The sequence below is a fragment of the Lepidochelys kempii genome, chromosome 2, assembly GCF_965140285.1.
Source record: "Lepidochelys kempii isolate rLepKem1 chromosome 2, rLepKem1.hap1, whole genome shotgun sequence".
Taxonomy (NCBI): Eukaryota; Metazoa; Chordata; order Testudines; family Cheloniidae; genus Lepidochelys; species Lepidochelys kempii.
In genome coordinates this window covers 186,793,226-186,814,200 of record NC_136381.1, presented here as the reverse complement: position 1 = coordinate 186,814,200, position 20,975 = coordinate 186,793,226, and the positions used below count along the sequence as shown (strand labels likewise).

General features: G+C 43.0%; 2 protein-coding genes across 5 annotated transcripts in view; one reads left to right on the top strand and one right to left on the bottom strand.

The window, feature by feature from the left end:
• The window catches only part of FBXL2 (F-box and leucine rich repeat protein 2), a 125,203-nt gene that overhangs the window by 3,269 nt on the left and 100,959 nt on the right, over positions 1-20,975 (top strand). For 3 of the 4 annotated variants that reach the window (XR_012157459.2, XM_073333074.2, XM_073333073.2), the window contains exon 2: positions 1,934-2,440. The exons of the other annotated variant lie outside the window; for it this stretch is intronic. Coding sequence is in view for 2 of the 3 variants with exons in the window: in XM_073333074.2 (XP_073189175.2) it covers positions 1,934-2,440 (507 nt within the window). In the remaining variant the exon portion in view is untranslated. The remainder of the gene's footprint in view (positions 1-1,933; positions 2,441-20,975) is intronic. 4 annotated transcript variants of the gene reach the window in all.
• The window catches only part of LOC140907935 (uncharacterized), an 81,847-nt gene that overhangs the window by 15,217 nt on the left and 45,655 nt on the right, over positions 1-20,975 (bottom strand). The window lies entirely within an intron of this gene.

The following is a 20,975-nucleotide window of genomic DNA, read 5'->3' as shown; positions in this document are numbered from 1 at the left end:
ACAGATTTGTAATTTACGACTCGTTTTTGGTAGATTACTTGTCATTCCCCAAATAAAACAAACATATCTTAATGGGCTATCTTTGATTTAAAGAACTATAAAACAGTTGAGTGTGTTTGTACATTGGGACTAAATTTTTTGCCATTAGATATGTGCTTTAAAGATACGATTTATGTTTTGTTTTGGGGGGGAATATATTAGAATATATGCATAGCAAGTGTGTGAGTTTATATATACATTCTCTCTCTTAGTGACTATGACTTCTCTGCCAGAATTGCTGCTTTTAAATCAATAACAAAATTATTTCAATGGCTTCCAGAGTTCAGTGGCTGTGGAATCTAACCCTAAATCTGGAATAAAAGTTATCATTTTTATACATGGAGTTTGACCTTAACCTACGTCACCTTATTGGGAGGCATGAAGGTGCTCCAGTGTGGAAGACCGCTCACTTGAATAACATGCTGTTATAAGTTAAATACTGAATGCTGCTCTGAGTACTAACTTACTTCATGGGTATGGTTTCTCAGGAGTTGATTGACAATGTCAGATCAGCATAATCCCTTTAAAAGAAAACACAGGTTTTCAGTATGTTTATTGGAGCTCTACTGTTCCTGATTCTAGATAATAATGCTCCCAGCAGAGTTCTGGCCATTACTAGAGAGGGGCTAAAGTCAGATTCCTCCATTCTTTCTTTGGAGCACAAGGAAAGGTAAAAGCCCAATCAAGACACAGATAAGGACCAACATTTACAAAGGACAGTTTTGTGTGGTGTTCTGCTTTACAATAGAGTAATCCAACAGTTGCCAAGTGCCACTTTGAATTTATATTACTTTTTAATTTTTTGAACACTTCTTAAGGTTCAGGGTGCAACTTGTTTTTTATTGTCACCTTGACTCCTCATGTGGTTACGTCATCTCCCATCGTTGTCTACAGTATACTTGCCTTTAGGAAAAAAACTGTGTGGGAGTACACAAGGCTTTAAATATCACTTTCTGAATTTCTGTGAAAAGATGCTTCTTGATTGGGGAAAAATATTTCCTGCCCCAGTGTGTTTTTTTTTTCCTATCCTGTTTCAGACTGAAACAAGAAGTTTTTTTCTCTGTTGGATTTTATTAGTGATAAACTGGCTAACCAGTTCTGTCCTGAAAATCTAAATCAATAAGCAGCCATCAGGAGCTCTGCATAATTGCTAAACTCAGTCAGTATTCCAGACTTCTGTCTCTAAGGTCTGGTTTACACCTGAAAAGTAGATCAACTTAGCTACATGAGTCAGGGCTGTGAAAAGTTTATGCCCCATGTGATATAGTTAGGTGGATATAACCCCACTATAGATGCAGCTAGATTGATTAAGAGTCTTCCGCCAACATAGCTACTGCTTCTTTGGGAGGTGGATTGCCTACATCAATGGAAAACATTTTCTCTCGATGTAGAAAGCATCTATGCTACAGCAGCACTGCTGCAGCACCATAGTGCTGCTACTGTAATGTAGACATGGCCTTAGGCTTTGTCTACACTAGAGATTTTTTGACAAAAGAAAGCTTTGATGCCAGAACAGTGGAGGTGTACAAGCTGCAATGCCACTTTTGGTGACAAAACTCTCCTGTTTTGCCAACAAAATAAAACTACCTCAATGAGAGAGAGAGAGCTTTTTGCAACAAAGTTTTGTCCACAAAGTGCCAGTGTAGACACCGTGCATGGTTTTGTCGCTGTAAATAGCTCCAGGAGGTGTCCCACAATGCCCATCCTGACCACTCTGGTCAGCAGTTTGAACTCTGCTGCCCTGCAGCTGGGCAAACAAGCATCCACCGCTCCCCCCTTTAAAGGCTTGGGAATTTTTGAAATTTCACTTCCTGTTTGCTTGGCCTGGAGAGCTCATGTCGTATCTTCCCAGCTGGCCACGGCAGCTCCATGTGGCAAACGCTCTCCCACTTAGACCACTGCAGAGTTGTTGGATCTGCTGGGTATATGGGAAAAGGAGGCTGTCCAGTCCCAGCTCCGCTCCAGCTGTAGGAACTTCAATACCTATGGGCAGATTTCTTGTGGCTTGTGTGAGAAGGGCTATGATTGGGACACGGTGCAGTGTATAGCAAAGATAAAGGAGCTGAGCCAGGCATACCAGAAGGCAAGAGAGGCAAACCTTCACTCCGCTGCTGCACCCAAGAGCTGCCGCTTCAACAAGGAGCTGGACGCCATCCTCTGCAATGATCCCACCTCTACCTCCAAGAGGCCCATGGACACTTTGGTGGGATTGGAGACAGAGGTCAGTGGACCTAACCCCGAGGATGAAGTTGTGGACAAGGAGATGGAGTTGGAGGACGTTGTGGAGCCCACTGCAGGGTGGTCCGGTACCACGTGGGTCAGGAACTCTCCTACTCCGGAGGGGTGTAGCCAGTCCCAGCACTCAGTCTCCGGCAAGCATGATGCAGGAGCGGAGACCCTGGTAAGTAATCTTTTTGAGTTGATGCTGTTTGGTTACATGGCGTACAGCTGTCCTTTGCTCTGAATACTGTAGAAGTGGGTGAAGGAAGGGATAGAAATTTACAAGACTAGCTGTGTTTCAGTGTGCTCCACATTTCCCTGCGCAGCTAAGCAGTGTGGTGAACTGTGTATTGATACACACTGAGATTTCACGGGAACCCTCCAGAGAGATCTCTAGGAAACTTTTCTGGGGGTACTTGGTGATCCTTTGCTGAAGGTTCCGTGGGAAAGCTGCTTTGCTCCTTCCCCCATTGTAGGAAACTTTCCTGTGCCACTCTGCAATTGCTTGTGCAGGGACCAAAGCAGCACACAGGTGAGCAGCATAGGGACTGGGTCTGAACCCAGACACGTGCGGTAGATGTATCTTTGCTCACCCTCGGGAGTGAGATCAGCTTCAGTGACCCCTGCCTGTGGAAAATGGTGGCAGAATTTAAAATATTGTCCCCAGTCGCTTTTACTGATCCCCTGAAAGCATCACTAACACCCTTGCCCCATTTTGAATGTCCACCCAGGCCAAACTCACCATGTTTAGGGTTCAGAGTAGAAGCCGTGTTAGTCTGTATCCGCAAAAAGGACAGGAGTACTTGTGGCACCTTAGAGACTAACAAATTTATTAGAGTATAAGCTTTCATGGGCTACAGCCCTCTTCATCGGATGCATAGAATGGAACATATAGTAAGATATACACATACATACATACAGATAAGTTGGAAGTTACCGTACAAACTGAGAGGCTAATTAGTTAAGATGAGCTATTATCAGTAGGAGAAAAAACCTTTTGTAGTGATAATCAAGATGGCCCATTTAGACAGTTGACAAGAAGGTGTGAGGATACTTAACTTAAGGAAATAGATTCAATATGTGTAATGACCCAGCCACTCCCAGTCTCTATTCAAACGCAAGTTAATGGTATCAGTTTGCATATTAATTCAAGATCAGCAGTTTCTTGTTGGAGTCTGTTTTTGAAGCTTTTCTGTTGCAAAATTGCCACCCTTAAATCTTTTCTTGAGTGGTCAGAGAGGTTGAAGTGTTCTCCTACCGGTTTTTGAATGTTATGATTTCTGATGTCACATTTGTGTCCATTTATTCTTTTGCGTAGAGACATCCGGTTTGGCCAGTGTACATGGCAGAGGGGCATTGCTGGCACATGATGGCATATATCACGTTGGTAGATGTGCAGGTGAACGAGCCCCATGATGGCGTGGCTAATGTGGTTAGGTCCTATGATGATGTCACTTGAATAAATATGTGGACAGAGTTGGCATCGGGCTTTGTTGCAAGGATAGGTTCCTTGGTTAGTGTGTTTGTTGTGTGGTGTGTGGTTTCTAGTGAGTATTTGCTTCAGGTTGTGGGGGCTGTCTGTAAGCGAGGACTGGTCTGTCTCCGAAGAGCTGTGAGAGTTTAGGGTGTTCGTTGAGATGTGTGCATGCCAAGGGACGGAGAGAAAGTGATAAGTTAAGAGGTGTATTTTACTGTAATGATTCAGTGCTGTGAGTGAACTAACAATCATGCTTCTGTGAATTTTCTTGTGCTTCTGCAGATGTGGCCTTCAAGGGAACCCCCTGCACACTGGCAGAGCGCCTCTGCCAGATAAGGAAGCAACCAAGACAGAGCAAGGAGGACATGTTCAGAAAGGTGTTCCAATCCTCCGAGTTAGAAAAAAGAGAGCACCATGGAATTGAGAGAAATGGAAAGACGGGATAGAAAGTATAGTGAGGAGTGCATTTGAAAGGCCCATGAGCAGATAAGAGATAGAGGAGCAAACAGAGATGTTGAAGTCCCTAATCACACTCCAGGCAGAATAGATGCATGCTCACCCCTCCTCCCCCCTTCAGCCTATACAGAACTGTTTTCCACACCCTCCCCAAACTCCTCCCATACATTCCTTGCAACTTCCCCGAACATCTCGATATCCTGTTCACTCCAGCCCTTGAGACACCTTCCAAAATGATAGCTGGATTTATGCACAGCTATGAGAGCCTCCACTGCTCAGCACTCTTACCTCCATTCCCACCAACCCTTTCGTGTGAGTTAATTGGTGTTTAATAAAAACAAACTCTCTGAAAGATAACCAATCTTTATTTGTGTCCTACATGTAGTGATTGCTGCTGCTGGTAACATATACATGGATTCTAATAATTTGCTTACTACAAATCCCAGTCAGGAATCATCACAAGTGCTAGGCCAAATAAGATGACTGAGCTTAATGATGCATGGCAGACTGCTGTATAGAAAAAGCAGAGTACTGGTGCTCATTGTAAGAATGTTGCCTCAAAGCCTCCCTGATTCGAATTGCTCCTCCTTGTGCCGCCCTAATAGCCCTTGTATTAGGCTGCTCGAAATCAGCAGCCAGGTGATACGCCTTGGAGCTCCACTCAGGGCAAACTTTTCACCCTTAGCCTCCTAAAGATTATGGAGCATGCAGCTATGACCATTCAAGTGTTTTCCTCACTTAGATCTAACCCGCATGAAGGCAGCACCAGCACATTTTTAATCTGCCAAAGGCACATTCCACAGTCATTCTGCACCTACTCAACCTGTTGTTGAAGCACTCCTTGCTACTGTCCAGGTTTCCCTGTAAGACTTCATGAGCTGTGGGAGTAAGGGGTATGCTGCGTATCCCAAGATCACTATGGACATTTCAACATCCCCCCCCAGTGTAATCTTTTGGTCTGGAAAGAAAGTCCCTTGCTTGCAGCTTTCTGTAGAGGCCAATGTTCTTGAAGACGTGTGCATCATGCACCTTCACAGACCACCCCACATTGATATCCGTGAAACACCCGTGTGATCCACAAGCACCTACAATACCATGGAGAAGTGCCCCTTTCTATTGACATATTCTGTCACAAAATGGTCCAGGGCCAAAATTGGACTATGCATTCCATATGTTGCCCTGCTGCAGTGACGGAATCCCATTTCTGCAAAGCCATCCACTGTTTCAGAGCACTTTGCAGAGAGTCATGTGATTAGCAGAATGTGATTAATGGTGCTGCACTCTTGTGTTAATGCAGCCCCCACAGTTGACTTCCTGACTCCAAACTGATTCGTGACTGACTGGTAGCAGTCTGGGGTTGCCAGCTTCCACACAGTGATCTCTATATGCCTCTTCATTGAAAGGGCAGCTCTCATTTTGGTGTCCTTGTGCCTCAGGGCTGGGGTGAGTTCCACACACAGTTCCAGGAAGGTGGCTTTCTGCATTCAAAAGTTCTGAAGCCACTGCTCATCATCCCAGACCTGCATAGCAATGCAGTCCCACCACTCAGTGCTTGTTTCCTGAGCCCAAAAGCGATGTCCACTGTGTGCAGCTGCTCCATGAATGCTAAAAGTAATCTGGTGTTGCTTCTTTCCATCGCACAAAGCAGGTCAGGCAACTCTGATTCCTGGTAAGATTGGTAGCTCATGATTAACTGCATTACCATCTGTGATGTGTTAATAACAGTGACCACAACAGTAGAGAGCAGTGCAGGATCCATCCTTTCATACAGAGATGGCGGGCACACCATAAACAGGGGCCATTGAAAAATGCTTTAAAAAAAGTCAGAAGACTGGAATGCTGGGACAGAAAATATGCATCATGGGACGTTGACTCAACATCCATAATGTCATGCAATCCACTCTGTCTTCCCACAAGTCCTAGCTGCAGAAGGTGGCAAGTAGCACACTGGGATAGGTACCCACAGTGCACTGCTCTCACTATCGATGCTAGAGCACCAAGTGTGGACGTGCTCTGCCAACAGAGAGCGTAATGTGAACATACAATGATAAAATTATAGCGCTTTTTGATAGTCGACATAACTTTTGTCAAAAAAAACTCTGTAGTGTAGATATCCTTAGAGGCTGATAACTGAGGTCAGAGCTTCACTAAGGAAAAAATCTCCTTCCATTTTATGACTTCAGTTTGCTGTGGAATAGGAATGCTAGTCAAATGTAAAGGGATATAATATTTTAGTGTGCTTGCAATTCTGAAACTTGTCTCTATTTATATTGGGGTTAGGGCAAGAATAACTAGGATCTTTTATTTCTACCATTCAGAGCCTTGGAATTTAGACAAAGGTCAACTGTGTAAAAAGTTACATAAAAGTTGTGCATTTCCTCCAATTCTCAATTTCTTACCTTTGTTGGAGTGTTTTAAAAATATTTTTTGAAAGCTTGAGTCTGATCCTGCTCCCAGTGATGTCAGTCAGAATTTCTATTTTGTGATTTCTCTGTGATTATGAAAAGGTGCCCTTGTAACTGAGGGCCATTATATTATAGGCAGAATGAGTATACCGTTGTGACTGTGCTTCAGTGGGTCACAACTGAGAATACCAAATTCAGGACAAACTGCTAAGAAAGAGGGCAGGCACAACCCAAAACTGGTGGTTATTCTTCCATATGGTATACTAAACCAGCAACAAAAGTAAACTTCTATCTCACCACATTGAATTTCTGACTTGTTAGCCAGCCTCCTTAGAGATATGACTTAATGATGGGTGGTTATTTAAAACCAATTTCATCAACCAAGGGGGGGTTCTGCTCTCAGAGGAGCAGCCACATACCCAGGTCAGTATATAACTCAGATCTGACCCAATAATCATGCTGATGCCAATCCTTTAGTATCTAATATCTAAAGGTTTATTTATAAGAAGAAAGAAGTGAGAGCTAAAATTGGTTAAGGGACTCAAATACATACAACAATTGCAAAGTTATTAGATCAGGATTGAAGCAGTGATGCATAAACTGCTGGCTCAAGTTAAGTCTCTGGTTGCTTCAGATGAGTGGAAGGTCCTCAGTCATTTGGTTAGAATGCTCCCATTAGTATGAGTCCATAGTCCAGAGATCAGAACAGGAAAGAGGCAAAATGGAGTTGTTTCCCGTGCCTTTTAGCTTTTGCCATTTGGAGGGAAACTCATTGTTCCAAGCAAAGCCCTCAGCACAGTTTGTGGAAAAGTACAGGCATGAGATGGAGTTCAGTATCACATGATCTAGTCACATGTCCTTGCATGCTTCAATGAGTCATAGCAGAGCCATTACCCATATTTTAGCTAGAATCCTCCACAGGAAAGCCCATTAGGTGGGGATAGGCGTCTACTATGGCCCATTGCGTTTGTTGATGGGCCATTAACTTGAATACTCCATTCACAATGTGCTGCCTAGACTGTGTGTAAATTACCTTGTGGGTATTACCACAGGAACAAACATATTTGAAATGCAGGTACATAGTCAATATTCATAACTTCAGATACAAAAATGATACATGCATACAATCATTCAGCAAATCATAAGTTTTCATCGACACCTTACATGACATACTTTGTACAAGAGATGTTGCAATTATATAACAATGATCATATAATGATCTACATGGTCATATTTTAATCAGATAATGTCACAACCATGGGTTGTGGGAGTGCAAGGTTCACACTACCCTGCTCATTCAGATTCCTGTTCTGAAAGGACCACCTCTAGGGGTGTCAAGGTTCCTCCCCCACTCTGAACTCTAGGGTATAGATGTGGGGACCTGCATGAAAAACCTCCTAAGCTTATCTTTACCAGCTTAGGTCAAAACTTCCCCAAGGTACAAAATATTCCACCCGTTGTCCTTGGACTGGCCGCTACCACCACCAAACTAATACTAGTTACTGGGGAAGAGCTGTTTGGATGCGTCCTTCCCCCCCAAAATACTTCCCAAAACCTTGCACCCCACTTCCTGGACAAGATTTGGTAAAAAGCCTCACCAATTTGCCTAGGTGACTACAGACCCAGACCCTTGGATCTTAAGAACAATGAACAATCCTCCCAACACTTGCACCCCCCCTTTCCTGGGAAATGTTGGATAAAAAGCCTCACCAATTTGCATAGGTGACCACAGACCCAAACCCTTGGATCTGAGAACAATGAAAAAGCATTCAGTTTCTTACAAGAAGACTTTTAATAAAAATAGAAGTAAATAGAAATGAAGAAATCCCCCCTGTAAAATCAGGATGGTAGATATCTTACAGGGTAATTAGATTCAAAAACATAGAGAACCTCTCTAGGCAAAACCTTAAGTTACAAAAAAGATACACAGACAGAAATAGTTATTCTATTCAGCACAATCCTTTTCTCAGCCATTTAAAGAAATCATAATCTAACACATACCTAGCTAGATTACTTACTAAAAGTTCTAAGACTCCATTCCTGGTCTATCCCCGGCAGAAACCAGCATATAGACAGACACACAGACCCTTTGTTTCTCTCCCTCCTCCCAGCTTTTGAAAGTATCTTGTCTCCTCATTGGTCATTTTGGTCAGGTGCCAGCGAGGTTACCTTTAGCTTCTTAACCCTTTACAGGTGAGAGGAGCTTTCCCCTGGCCAGGAGGGATTTCAAAGGGGTTTACCCTTCCCTTTATATTTATGACAAGGGGTAAGAGTAATAGGACACTACCAGTTCAATCCTTGCTTTCAGTATCAACAAGGATGTGAGTTACAGTGGTGAGTTTGTAAAGTGGATCAGTGATGTTTTAGAGTGTGGTCAGAGAAGCTTCTTCTGAAACCTAAGGGACAGTTGGGATGACTTGTCTGCTTCTGGGGTTCAGTCATTCTCTGGATAGTGCAGAATCATCCCTGTAACGAATGACACTTTTATATTTGGGGCTCAGAAAAAATATTTTTGAAGAATATATGCTCTTTGCTTCTGAAATGTAATAAGCTATTTTTCAAAAAATCTTCTGTGGGAGGGATTCTGCCCCTTCCCTATTGCTGCCTTGACCTTATAGGGACTGTCAAGTTGAATTGCATGTGAGCTGTCTCATCCCCAGAGCTGTGCATTAGAAATGTATGGAGGCATGCTGTTTACATGAGATGGGTACAACTGACCATCAACAAAACTCCTGCACTTAACAGCACTTTGTGTAAACAAAAAAAAATTGAAGTTATTTTTAGTCTATTTTTTCAGTCATAATCTTAAGGGTCATTTGTTTAAAGCAAAACAAAACATGTAAATAAACTTTCCAGGTTCAAATGTCCCTTTAATCTCTGCCAGCACAGAGCAGATTACTTGTATTGAAATTTGTACTTGTTGTTTTTCAGGAATAATGTGTAAACATTTCAGCAAGTATTAAACACGAGCAATGACAAGAGTAGAAGAGTAATGCAAGAACAAGGGGACATTGGATTAAATTAAAAAGTGGGAAATTCAAAACAGATAATACAAAATACTTTCCCACAAACATGTAATTAAACTGTGGCTCTCAATGCCAGAGGAAGTCATTGAAACCAAGAACTTAACACCATTCAAAAACAATTGGATATTTACATAGATATTAAAAATATCCAAAAATCACATTGCAACAGATGTGAGAACTCAGAGTGTAAGTTCAACTACTATATTTAAATGTGCAAGAGAAGCATGGACTTCCGGAGTAATAAGTATAAAATGGGTTTTCTGGGAAATCCCTAGGGACTAGTTTATGCAAATTACACAACTGCAGTTATGCAAAAACCCAGCATCTTGAAGCTCCATCCTGAGGATAGGGCCATTGACTAGTGATTACCTGTTCCTTGAGACTGGACATCAGCAGCCTGAACTGTATAAAGAAATAGCTGAACTGTCCAGTTGGTGTCTGGTTCCTGATCTAAACACTGATATGAACTTGTAATCAAGGGGGCAAACTCAGTTTTGGGATTTGAAAGACTGATATCTACTAGAGTCCTACACTGGACTTAGAGATGACCTCTGGTAATCTTTCAGCATGCATGTAGGTTTTTAGGTGTTTTCTTTGTAATGCTTTTGCCCTAAGAATACATGTAATATGCTTTGAAGACTGGTTGGTAATTGGTGTACACTATGCTAGCCCTTGGAGAAAGAGATAACCACAGGTGCTGATACCAGGTCAGACCTGCTTCAAACTCGTATTGAAGTGCAGAAGGATTGCAAGCCTAAACCCCTGGTCTGAAGGAGGAAAGAAATGGGTTTCTGTCCCCAGAGAGGTGATGGCTGGGAAGCCCAAAACCTTAAGTGGGTGCCTTCAAGGAAGACCTGGGGTGTTTGTGTCAAAGATGCACTTAACCCTGAAACTATGACAATCATAAGTAATGACAGTAACTTTAAAACTTGTGCTTTAGGGCTTAAACAAATCCCTAATTATTAGACATCAAGTTGAAATCTTTGTATGGGGACAGATTATTTCACATATGCCGACTGCAGAGTTATTATGCTGGTCTCTGGAGACAGGATACTGGATGAGATGGGCCACTGGTCTGATCCAGTATGCTATGTCCTATATTAAACATATGCCCACTTATTTTGCCTCCCTCCTTGTTTATGAGAGAGAGAGTAGATTTATAGGTTACGGGAAAATTTTTTGAGAGCCCGTTGTTTAAAATATTGGTAACACAGTACTGATGTGGATTCTGTAGTACTAGGAACAGGTCTGAGGTCCACAACTGAAACTCGTAGGCCACCAAACAGTCAAATGGTACTAAATATTGGTTATTACTGACCTAGACTGCTTTTGAATCAGTCACCTAATTATTCACAGCTCTCTCCTGAAAAGTTAACACAGTAATGGTGAAAAATGTATATAACTTTCAGTATGATTGTTTCATGCCTCTTCAGCTTATATCAATGTGTACAAGACTAACGTGCTAAATAAGCCCTTCCTTTGCAGTTTAAATGAATTATGGTGCTGTTTAAATAACTTTGTGAAAGTATATTAGATATCTAGAGCAAGTTAAGATGACTGCTATATCTAGTAGTTCTTCCCTCTCTGCACCAAGATTACTCTGTTAAAGCATCTGTTCCTGAGTGCTGGAACCAATGGTCCTGCTCCCTAGCCTGACTCCCTTGTAGCCTAAACACACCCTCTCCCAGAACTCCACCTAAAGGTGTGAACATTCTGGGTTAACTTTTAACACTCTTAGGAGGCCTGTGGTAAGTGTAAAGCATACAGCACATTCTTTGCCCAGAGTCTAACACATTATTGCTCTTTAGTAGGCTGAGATATACACAGGTCCATACAAAATAATAAACCCTATACACACTTCCCTACCTGTTTTCACACCATTCCAGAGCATGCTTTGGGATGGAGGCTCGATCCTCTGGGTTGTTCAGATCCTTCTGCTGCAGAGCATGGTTTGTGTGTTGAAACATGGATTCTTCTCCCCCAGCTCACTTCCTCTCACTTTGGCTGTCTGTGCGTGCTCTTCCTTCCCTTCCTCCTGCCCAAACTTCCTTCCAACACCTAGCTTTCTTTGTTCTGTGTTTCAGTAACTTTCCACTCTGCCAGCTCTCCTCTCCTCTCTCACCCAAGACCAGAGGAGGAAGTGTCTTCTCCCAACAAATTCTCTTAGCATATTTGTCGAGCAGTCATGAAGATTCAATTATCCCTCATTGTCCACAGTTTGGTATATATCTGCAGCAGCTCTTGTCTGCAAAGATGTATACATATACTACTAGGGGAATTCTGCGCCAAAAAATTATGCGCACAGTATTTTAAAATTCTGCATATTTTATTTGTCAAAATAACTGTATATTCACACCAGTTTCAATTATTTTGGTAATTTATTTCAAAATATGTCCCAACAACTATGTCTGTAACAGTACAGATACAAAATAATTCCTCCAGGAATAGAAAGTTAAGGAAAACCCCACGACAACCCAGTTCCTGTATCTCTGTCCCCAACCCCACCTAGAGACCAGTAGGGGGCCGGACACCCCTTCCCCTCCCCCCAGAGCCCAGCTGCTTGGCGCCCTCCAGTCCAGACACTCGCATGCACCCCCTACCCTCCAGATCCCAGCCGTGGGGCCCCCCCAGTCCAGACACTCTCATGTACTCCCTACCCCTGCCCCTCAGATTCCAGCCACGGGGTACCCCCTAGCCCAGACACTCGCATCCCCACCTCCGCCAGACGCCAGGTGTGGGCCCCCCTTTCCTAACACTCGGACCCCCTCCCCACAGAATGTTTAAATTTATCTGAAATTCTGATTATCAATAGTTTCTGATTGCCGCCTCCTCCCAATACATTTGGATAATCTGGTATTATAAGTACAATAACCTTCTTTCCACTATACAGGAAAAGAGAGTCTAGGGGGACATCTGGTCTTGTTTACTGTGGGTGTTTTACATGTTCTAAAATAATTTGATAATCTGAGTGGTATGCATTTTGAGTAGAACTGAAGAAAGAGCTTTCTTGAGCTCTGGTAGCAGTAGATAATTGTGGTTACTGTTAGGTATTTATACTGTATTCATCACCAGAGTATCTGAACACCTGATTTAAACAATAATACTGATGCCATGTGTCATACATATAAAGGGAAGGGTAACAACCTTTATATATGCAGTAACATCACATCCCTCCTGGCCAGAGGTACAGAATCACTTACCTGTAAGGGTTAATCAGTTCCATTAACCTAGTTGGCACCTGACCAGAAGGACCAATGGGGAAGGACGATACTTTCAAATCTGGGAGGGGGGGAGCGGAGGTTTTGTTTGCTTTCTGTGTGTTCCCTCTCGAGACAAAGAGAGAGACCAAGCAAGTAATCCAGCTTCTACTGAAATGATACATCTAAAATTGCGGTAATTGTAAGCAATGGCCAGGAAATGCGTTAGATTATCTTTTGTTTTAGCTTGTGAATTTTCCCTGTGCTAAGAAGGAGGTTTATTCTTGTTTTTTGTAACTTTGAAGTTTTGCCTAGAGGGGAATCCTCTGTGTTCTAAATCTTATTACCCTGTAAAATTACCTTCCATCCTGATTTTACAGAGGTGCTTCTTTTACTTTTTTCTTTATAATAAAGTTCTGCTTTTAAGAACCTGATTGGTTTTTAGTGTCCTAAAAACCCAAGGATCTGGTCTGTGCTCCCCTTGTTTACCTATTTGGTTGGTATATGATTCTCCAGCCTCCCCAGGAAAGGGGGTGAAGGGACTTGGGGGGGATATTTTGGGGAAACAGGAACTCCAAGTGGTCCTTTTCCTGAATCTTTGTCTTGCTCACTTGGTGGTGGCAGCAGTACCATCCAAGGACAAGGAAGGATTTGTGCCTTGGGGAAGTTTTTAACCTAAGCTGGTAGAAATAAGCTTAGGGGGTCTTTCATGTGGGTCCCCACATCTGTACCCCAGAGTTCAGAGTGGGGAGGGAGCCCTGACATCATGAAAAAAAATAAAAACTATATAAAACATTGTCACAACAGGGGTACGAAAAAGGAGATATTTGTAAATCTGACTAACTAAATGTTTATGGCTTACAAGGCAACTAATCTGAGTCTAAGTCCAGGTCTACACTAAAAACTTATGTCGACATAAGCCGCGTTAAATCGATCTAATAATTTATGTATCTACACTACTGAGTCCTTTCCGCCGACCTAAGTGGCCTGTAAAGTCGACTTCTGTACGCCACCTGTGCAAGAGGCATAGTGCTTGATTTGACACCCATGGGTTGATATGGGGATAGTGTAAACACTGTGTTGTGTAATTTGAATGAAATTGGCCTCCAGGAGGTGTTCCATAGTGTTCCGCTGTGACTGCTCTGGAGAGCACTTTGAACTCCACTGCACGTCAGCCAGGTACACAGGAAATAGTAGCTCCCCCATTAAAGACCCAGGAACTTTTGAATTTTCATTTCCTGTTTGATCAGTGTGGAGAGCTCGCCAGCACAGCTGATCATGGAGACTTAAGGCCGCAAACACGCTCCAGCATGGAGTACACAGGAGATAGTGGAACTTATTGCTGTGTGGGGAGAAGAGTCTATGCAGGGAGAGCTCCGATCCAGCAGAAGAAACGCTGATATCTATGCCAAGATTGCACAGGGCAAGGGGGAGAAGGGCTACACTAGGGAGACTCAGCAGTGCCTCATGAAAATAAAGGAGCTTTGGCAAGCGTACCAGAAGACAACAAAGGTCAACAGTCATTCTGGTTCTGCCCCACAGACGTGCTGCTTTTATGAGGAGCTGCATGCGATTCTTGGCAACGACCTTACCACTACCCCAAAATGATCTGTGGATACCTCCTAAGAACCCCAGGCAATCTTGAGCAACAATGAGGACATTGTTGACAAGGAAGAGGAGGAGGAGAATCTGAGGCAGGTAGATGGAGGATCGATCCTCCTCGACAGGCAAGAACTGTTTTTAACCCTGGAGCCCATCCCTTCACAGGAGCAGTTGGCAGCGGAGCGTGATGCCCGGGAAGGCACATCTGATGAATACACATTTCCAATCAAGCTGTAGGGGTTATGTGCTATTATTTTTTATGTTAAATCTGAACAAAAAAGTAGGTGTAGTGGGTATTGTTGGCACTCCAGCTACGCAGAGGGTGCTCTTCAAAAAAGACTGTTTATGTGCACAGAGATGACCCAGGAATCCTCCTTGGAGATCTCTAGGAAGATTTCATGAAGGGCTGCCTTATTTCGTCCACCATGGTAGGACACTTTCCCACGCCACTCCAGTATTAATTCTGTTGGCATCATTGCAACACACACTATTGCAGGATAAGGACCAGGTCTGTACCCAGACGCTTGCAGCATCTGCTCCCTTGCAGCTTCTGTTACCCTCAGGAGAGTGATATCACACAGAATCACCTAGGGGAAACGGGGAAAGTCTTCATTGCTAGCCCTTAAACCACAAACAATTCAACAAGTAATTGGCCCCGTTTGGTGAAATCTGGGTCACACAATCACGCTTTCCCAAATATGCCATGGTTGTGGTTGGAAGGGATCACTGCGTATTGCAAGCAGCATTTAAAAAAAGGGGGGGGGGCTGTGGTAGCGGCTTCCTGTTTGTCTCCGTCCCCACCCCCCCCAAACCCAGTGCTGCTTCTGTAAAAAATGAACTGTTTGGGGGGCTTTATGCTGGTGCCTGTCCTCAAGCACCATCCAGGGGAAAGGGGGCTTTTCTCAAGTTCCAGCCTTTGATTGCAAGGATGTTTTCACAAAAGCAGCAGCAGAAGACCTCTTGCCCATGCCTCATTGCCTTACTCACCATGGCTAGAGCAGCAAACTGACTCTTCCAATAACCAGCAGTTGTGATTACGCTGTGGCTTGCAGTGAAGTGTACTGAGGGGTGTTTTTTTTAATTAAAAATATTAACTGTGCATCAGAAACAATGTATGCGCTGTCAATGCTACCCTTGTGAGTTGCATTCCTTGCAGCTGAAACCTTGTCCGTTGATGCATCCTCCACACTGGGACAGAGACTTTTTGAGATTAGAAGGCAGAAAAAGAAGACTTGGGAGGACATGTTCAATGAGTTAATGCGCGCCTTCGAGAGTGACAAGATGGAGCTCAGAGTATGGAGGATTACACTATCCGACAACCTGGACGTGGACAGGGACAGGAGAACATGCAGGGAACAAGAGCATGCCACATGGGAAGAGATTCTGCACATTATGAAGGAGCAATCAGACATGTTGAGGGATCTGCTTGAGGTTCAAGAAAGGCAGCTGCTGGATGCTAGAGTCCCTCTGCAGCCTATGCTGGACCTGATGCCATCATCACCCAGTTCTACATTCTCCTCCCTGAAACATTCTGTGAGGTGGGGGGAAAGTTCGCTATCCCTTGCACTCAATAGCAGGGGAGGGTCCAAGGACCAGAAGGTGCCTATTCCCACACCTTTGTTATTGCAGTGCATCTGTAAGCAAGCTGTCCTTGTCCTTCCTTCCCCCCCAGTATTATCAGTCCTTTTGCCCCAGGTTATTTTAGTCTTCTTTGCTGTCTCTGTGTGTTTGTGTGCATAGTAAATCCTAATGGATTGAGGAGAAAAGGCTCTTTATTAATTGAACACACAGTGGTTGATCGGGGTGGAGTTTACAGGGAGGAAAATGCAATAGAGGGGACAGTTTGGTACGGAACAACACAGATAAGTATCACATTACTCTGGCTCTTTGCTGAAACTGTTTTTCAAAGCCACATGGAGACGCAGAGCCCCTCGATGTGCTCTTCTTATTGCCCTGGTGTCTGGCTGCTCAAAATTGGCTGCCAGGCAATCTGCCTCAACCACCCACCCTGGCAGAAACTTTTCTCCCTTTGCCTGATAGATGTTATGGAGCACGCAGCAGGTAGCAATAACAATGGGGATATTGCTTTCATTGAAGTCTAACTGAGAAAGCAAACAATGCCAGCAACCTTTTAAATGTCCAAAGGCACATTCCACTATCATGCTGCACTTGCTCGGCCTATGGTTGAACGGGTCCTTACTGCTGTCCAGGCTGCCTTTGTACAGCTTCATGAACCATCAGAGCAAGGGTTGGGCTGGGTCCCTGGGGATCATGATTGGCATTTCAATGTCACCAATGGTTATTTTGCAGTCTGAAAAAGAAAGTCCCTGGTTGCAGCTTTCTGAAGATCTTTGTTCCTAAAAATGCACTCGTCATGCACCTTTTCTGACCATCCAATATTGATGTTGGTGAAATGCCCCTGTGATCCACCAGTGCTTGCAATACCATTGAGAAGTACCCCTTTCGGTTTATATGCTCTTTAACAAAGTGGTCTGGTGCCAAGACAGGGATATGTATTCCATCTATCGCCCCACCACAGTTAGTGGATGTTTTTGCTGTGATGGGTTCCCTATGTCCTGCATCACTACCCTCTTTGCAGAAGTCTGTTGATGGCCATGAAAACTTGGATCACAACAGATCCCATAGTAGATTTACCCACTCCAAATTGATGCCCCACTGATGGGTAGCAGTCTGGAAGCTTCCACAGAGCTATCACCACTCGCTTTTCCACTGTCAGAGCAGCTCTCATTTTAGTATAGCTGCACTTCAGGGCTGGGGAAAGCCCTTCACATAGTTCCTGGAAAGTGGCCTTATGTATTCGAAAGGTCTGCAGCCCCTGCTTGTCATCCCATAGCTGCATAACGATGCGGTCCCACCAGTCAGTGCTTGTTTCATGGGCCCAGAAATGGCACTCAACCATGTCAAGGTGATGTCACCAGCAACTGTGAATTGCTCTGCTCTGTCTTCCAGGAGGGCTGCTTGCGTGGCATCACATAGTTCCGTGTGGTGGCTCCTGTATTAGCTGTGTAAATACTGCAGGATAAGGCTCGAGGTGTTTGTAATGCTCACAACAACAGCGTACAACTGAGCAGGGTCCATGCTTTTCATGCTATGGTGTCCACACGGATAATCCAGGCTTACAAAAAAAGGTGTGAAAAAGGCTTGGTTTGTTTGCCGTTGATTTCAGGGAGGGAGGTAAGTGCATCATGGGAGGCTAACGCCATGTTCCCATAACCACCCGTGCCTATGTTTTGGTCCCATAAGGCATTGCAAGCCCAACCCAAAATTCCACTTGGCTACGTACACTATGGGATAGCTACCCACAGTGCAGTGCTCCGTGCGTCGATGCAAGCCCTGGTAGTGAGGATGCACTTTGCGGACACAATGAGTAGTGTTGACATGCAAAATCGACTTGCTTAAATTGGAGGCTTGATGTCGACTTACATGCAGTTGACTTAACTTTGTAGTGTAGACATGGCCTAAGGGTAAGACTAGACGTGTCAAACTTATTTTGAAGCTGGAATTGTTTAATCAGCAATTTAGTGGCAGGCTCCTTTTCCCCAATGTTCCCCAAACTAATGAGTCTGGCAGGGAATGGGTTTGTAGGGCTTGGGAGATTCTTATAAATGAATAAGAAAGTGTGCGTGATGCTTTGTTTTTACTTGGTTGCTAGAACTATGATTCAGGAATTAATATTTTTGTCTTTTGTGTTGGTTGTAGAAGTAGACAGTGCCTTGGAGGTTTTCAGCTGCAGCCAACCACCATTTTTTATGTAAATTTCAGTGTGTGAAAACAATAGGCTGATGTCCAGGTCCTTATCTTACCTGTGCACCTTCCTTTGACATACGATGCATACTCATCCACTTGCTGGCTCTCTTATATATTATATACTGTTCTCCATAATGTTTAACTTAAAGAGCTGTGGTACCCATTCCACTAAAAATGACAAGTTTCAGAGTAGCAGCCGTGTTAGTCTGTATTCGCAAAAAGAAAAGGAGCTGTAGTTCACGAAAGCTTATGCTCAAATAAATTTGTTAGTCTCTACAGTGCCACAAGTACTCCTTTTCTTTTTTTAAAAATGACAAGTTATTTGACTCCACTATCTTTGAAAGGCTATCAGCCTGAATTTTTTTCACATGGTGCTGGTGTTAGAGGTTGTCTTGTTTTCCATATTTTTTTCTTATTGTTTATGCAAGAAGCTTTTATCATATATTCTCATTTAGTTGTAATGAGATTTCATCATGCTCTCAACTGTTCGGGTTTGGTATAAATTACTACAATTCTGTTTTCAGTATAAGCAATCAGATTATATGTCTGTTCTCTTGACCAGCACTCCTGTTGAAGCCTGGATGCTGTTACATTTATTTTGGAATAGCCTTCCAAGGGAAGCAGTGGGGGCAAAAGACCTATCTGGCTTTAAGATTAAACTCGATAAGTTTATGGAGGAGATGGTATGATGGGATAACATGATTTTGGTAATTAATTGATCTTTAAATATTCATGGTAAATAGGCCAAATGGCCTGTGATGGGATGTTAGATGGGGTGGGATCTGAGTTACTACAGAAAATTCTTTCCTGGGTATCTGGCTAGTGAATCTTGCCCATATGATCAGGGTTTAGCTGATCGCCATATTTGGGGTCGGGAAGGAATTTTCCTCCAGGGCAGACTGGAAGAGGCCCTGGAGGTTTTTCGCCTTCCTCTGTAGAATGGGGCACGGGTCACTTGCTGCAGGATTCTCTGCTCCTTGAAGTCTTTAAACCACGATTTGAGGACTTCAATAGCTCAGACATAGGTGAGAGGTTTTTCGCAGGAGAGATTCTGTGGCCTGCGTTGTGCAGAAGGTCGGACTAGATGATCATAATGGTCCCTTCTGACCTTAATATCTATGAATCTATTTATTAATATTATTCAGAATGGCAGTAAATGATTCTGCTTCTCTGCCTAAATCTGCTGCATCATTTACTTGTCAGGTTCAAGTGGGGATCCATGGTGTCTGATTTCTAATGTATAGTAAAGAAAAATGCTTTCTTTTTTTATCTGTTTGCCAACTTTGTGTATAGACGGTTTCACTATGCTATTATTGGTTAATTTAATCACTCTCATGAACTGACTTTGGGGGAGCTAATCTACTCTCTTGTCAGTGTCTAAAAGTGGTAATTCACCAGCAGCAAAGCACAATTAGAATAGGCAGCAATCTGACAAGTGCACAGAAATGGAGGGGAGAGAGCAGAGAGAGGTTCTGCATCATGTTTGTTGCAGTTCTGAACATCAACAAAAGAATACTTAACCATTTTAAAGAGGATTTTCAGTACATACTATTTATAGGGTGCTCTATTTAAATACTTATTTTTAAAAATTCAGTATGATAGTGTCCCTACAAATATTAAATAATATACCCTTCTACTAAAATAGGCAGTTGTCGGGACACTCAAAATACAAACAGCTTATTGCATTGCAATGCTTATCCTACTTGTGACTACCTCATAGATTTGATGCTGTTAACATACTGGAATATTTAACATTTAAGTGATTTGCTATCAACTTTGCTGTTATGTCAATAGCAGGGGAAGGGAAGTTTATGCATTTAATTTCAATATCCTGTCTCCTTTGGTTTCTACTACACTGACCCTTCCCTAGTTTTGTTCGTAACTTCACAACTGCTCTTTCAGCCATGCCTTGGATAGATCCTTTTGCCCCTCCTTCCCTATCTCTCTCCCACCCACCACAACTGATCAGTCTCCTTCCCTATATGCCCCGCCCGGTGGGTGACTTCTGCTCCTGTAGTCTAATGTCATCTCAATATCAGTGACTCAGTGCCCCTTCTCTTCTCCATACTTTCTCTATCACAATTGACAACTCCACTCTTTACCTGGTCATATCAGCAGGGTTATCTCTGATTCAAATTGATTACAGTTTATTTATCAGTTTGGCAGGACCAGATGTTATTCATCCAAAGGCTCTTAGGAATTCGAGCTTCACAGAGCTCTTCTTCAGGTCTGGGGAAGTTAACCAGAGTGGTTAAGCTAAATTAAAGTTGGGACAGATTGTTAAGTGCAGGGGGATCATGCATACTGTAGGTGACCACTTAAAATGAACTGGGCAATTAATGGTTATCAGGCAGTAGTGCACATTGCAAATGGTTGTAATGAGCCATGAAACAAGTGGTGCCTCTATTTAGTCCATGGTTTTTAATGTCTGTATACAGAATGAAGAAGACTGAGGGATCTATATCAGCTGAGGTTTGTAAAAGTTACTTTTTTTCTTACTTAATTTTTTTGTATTCCTGTTATACAACAGTTAACTATTACATATGAAAATTTTGAAACATTAAAGGTGACGCTGCACGATCCTGACACCACAAACTGCAAGAATAATTTTGTAGGTAGTTTTGGCTTTCTTTAAAAAACTGTCTTTTAAAGAAAACTGGTGCTCTAAGTACTTGAGGCCTGTAGGCCAACATTTTCTTACTTGGGTATAGTTTCCATTCTTAATCTCTTATTTTAACAGATTGCATCTGTTCCAAGTCAGAAATAATCATGCACGTATACTGTA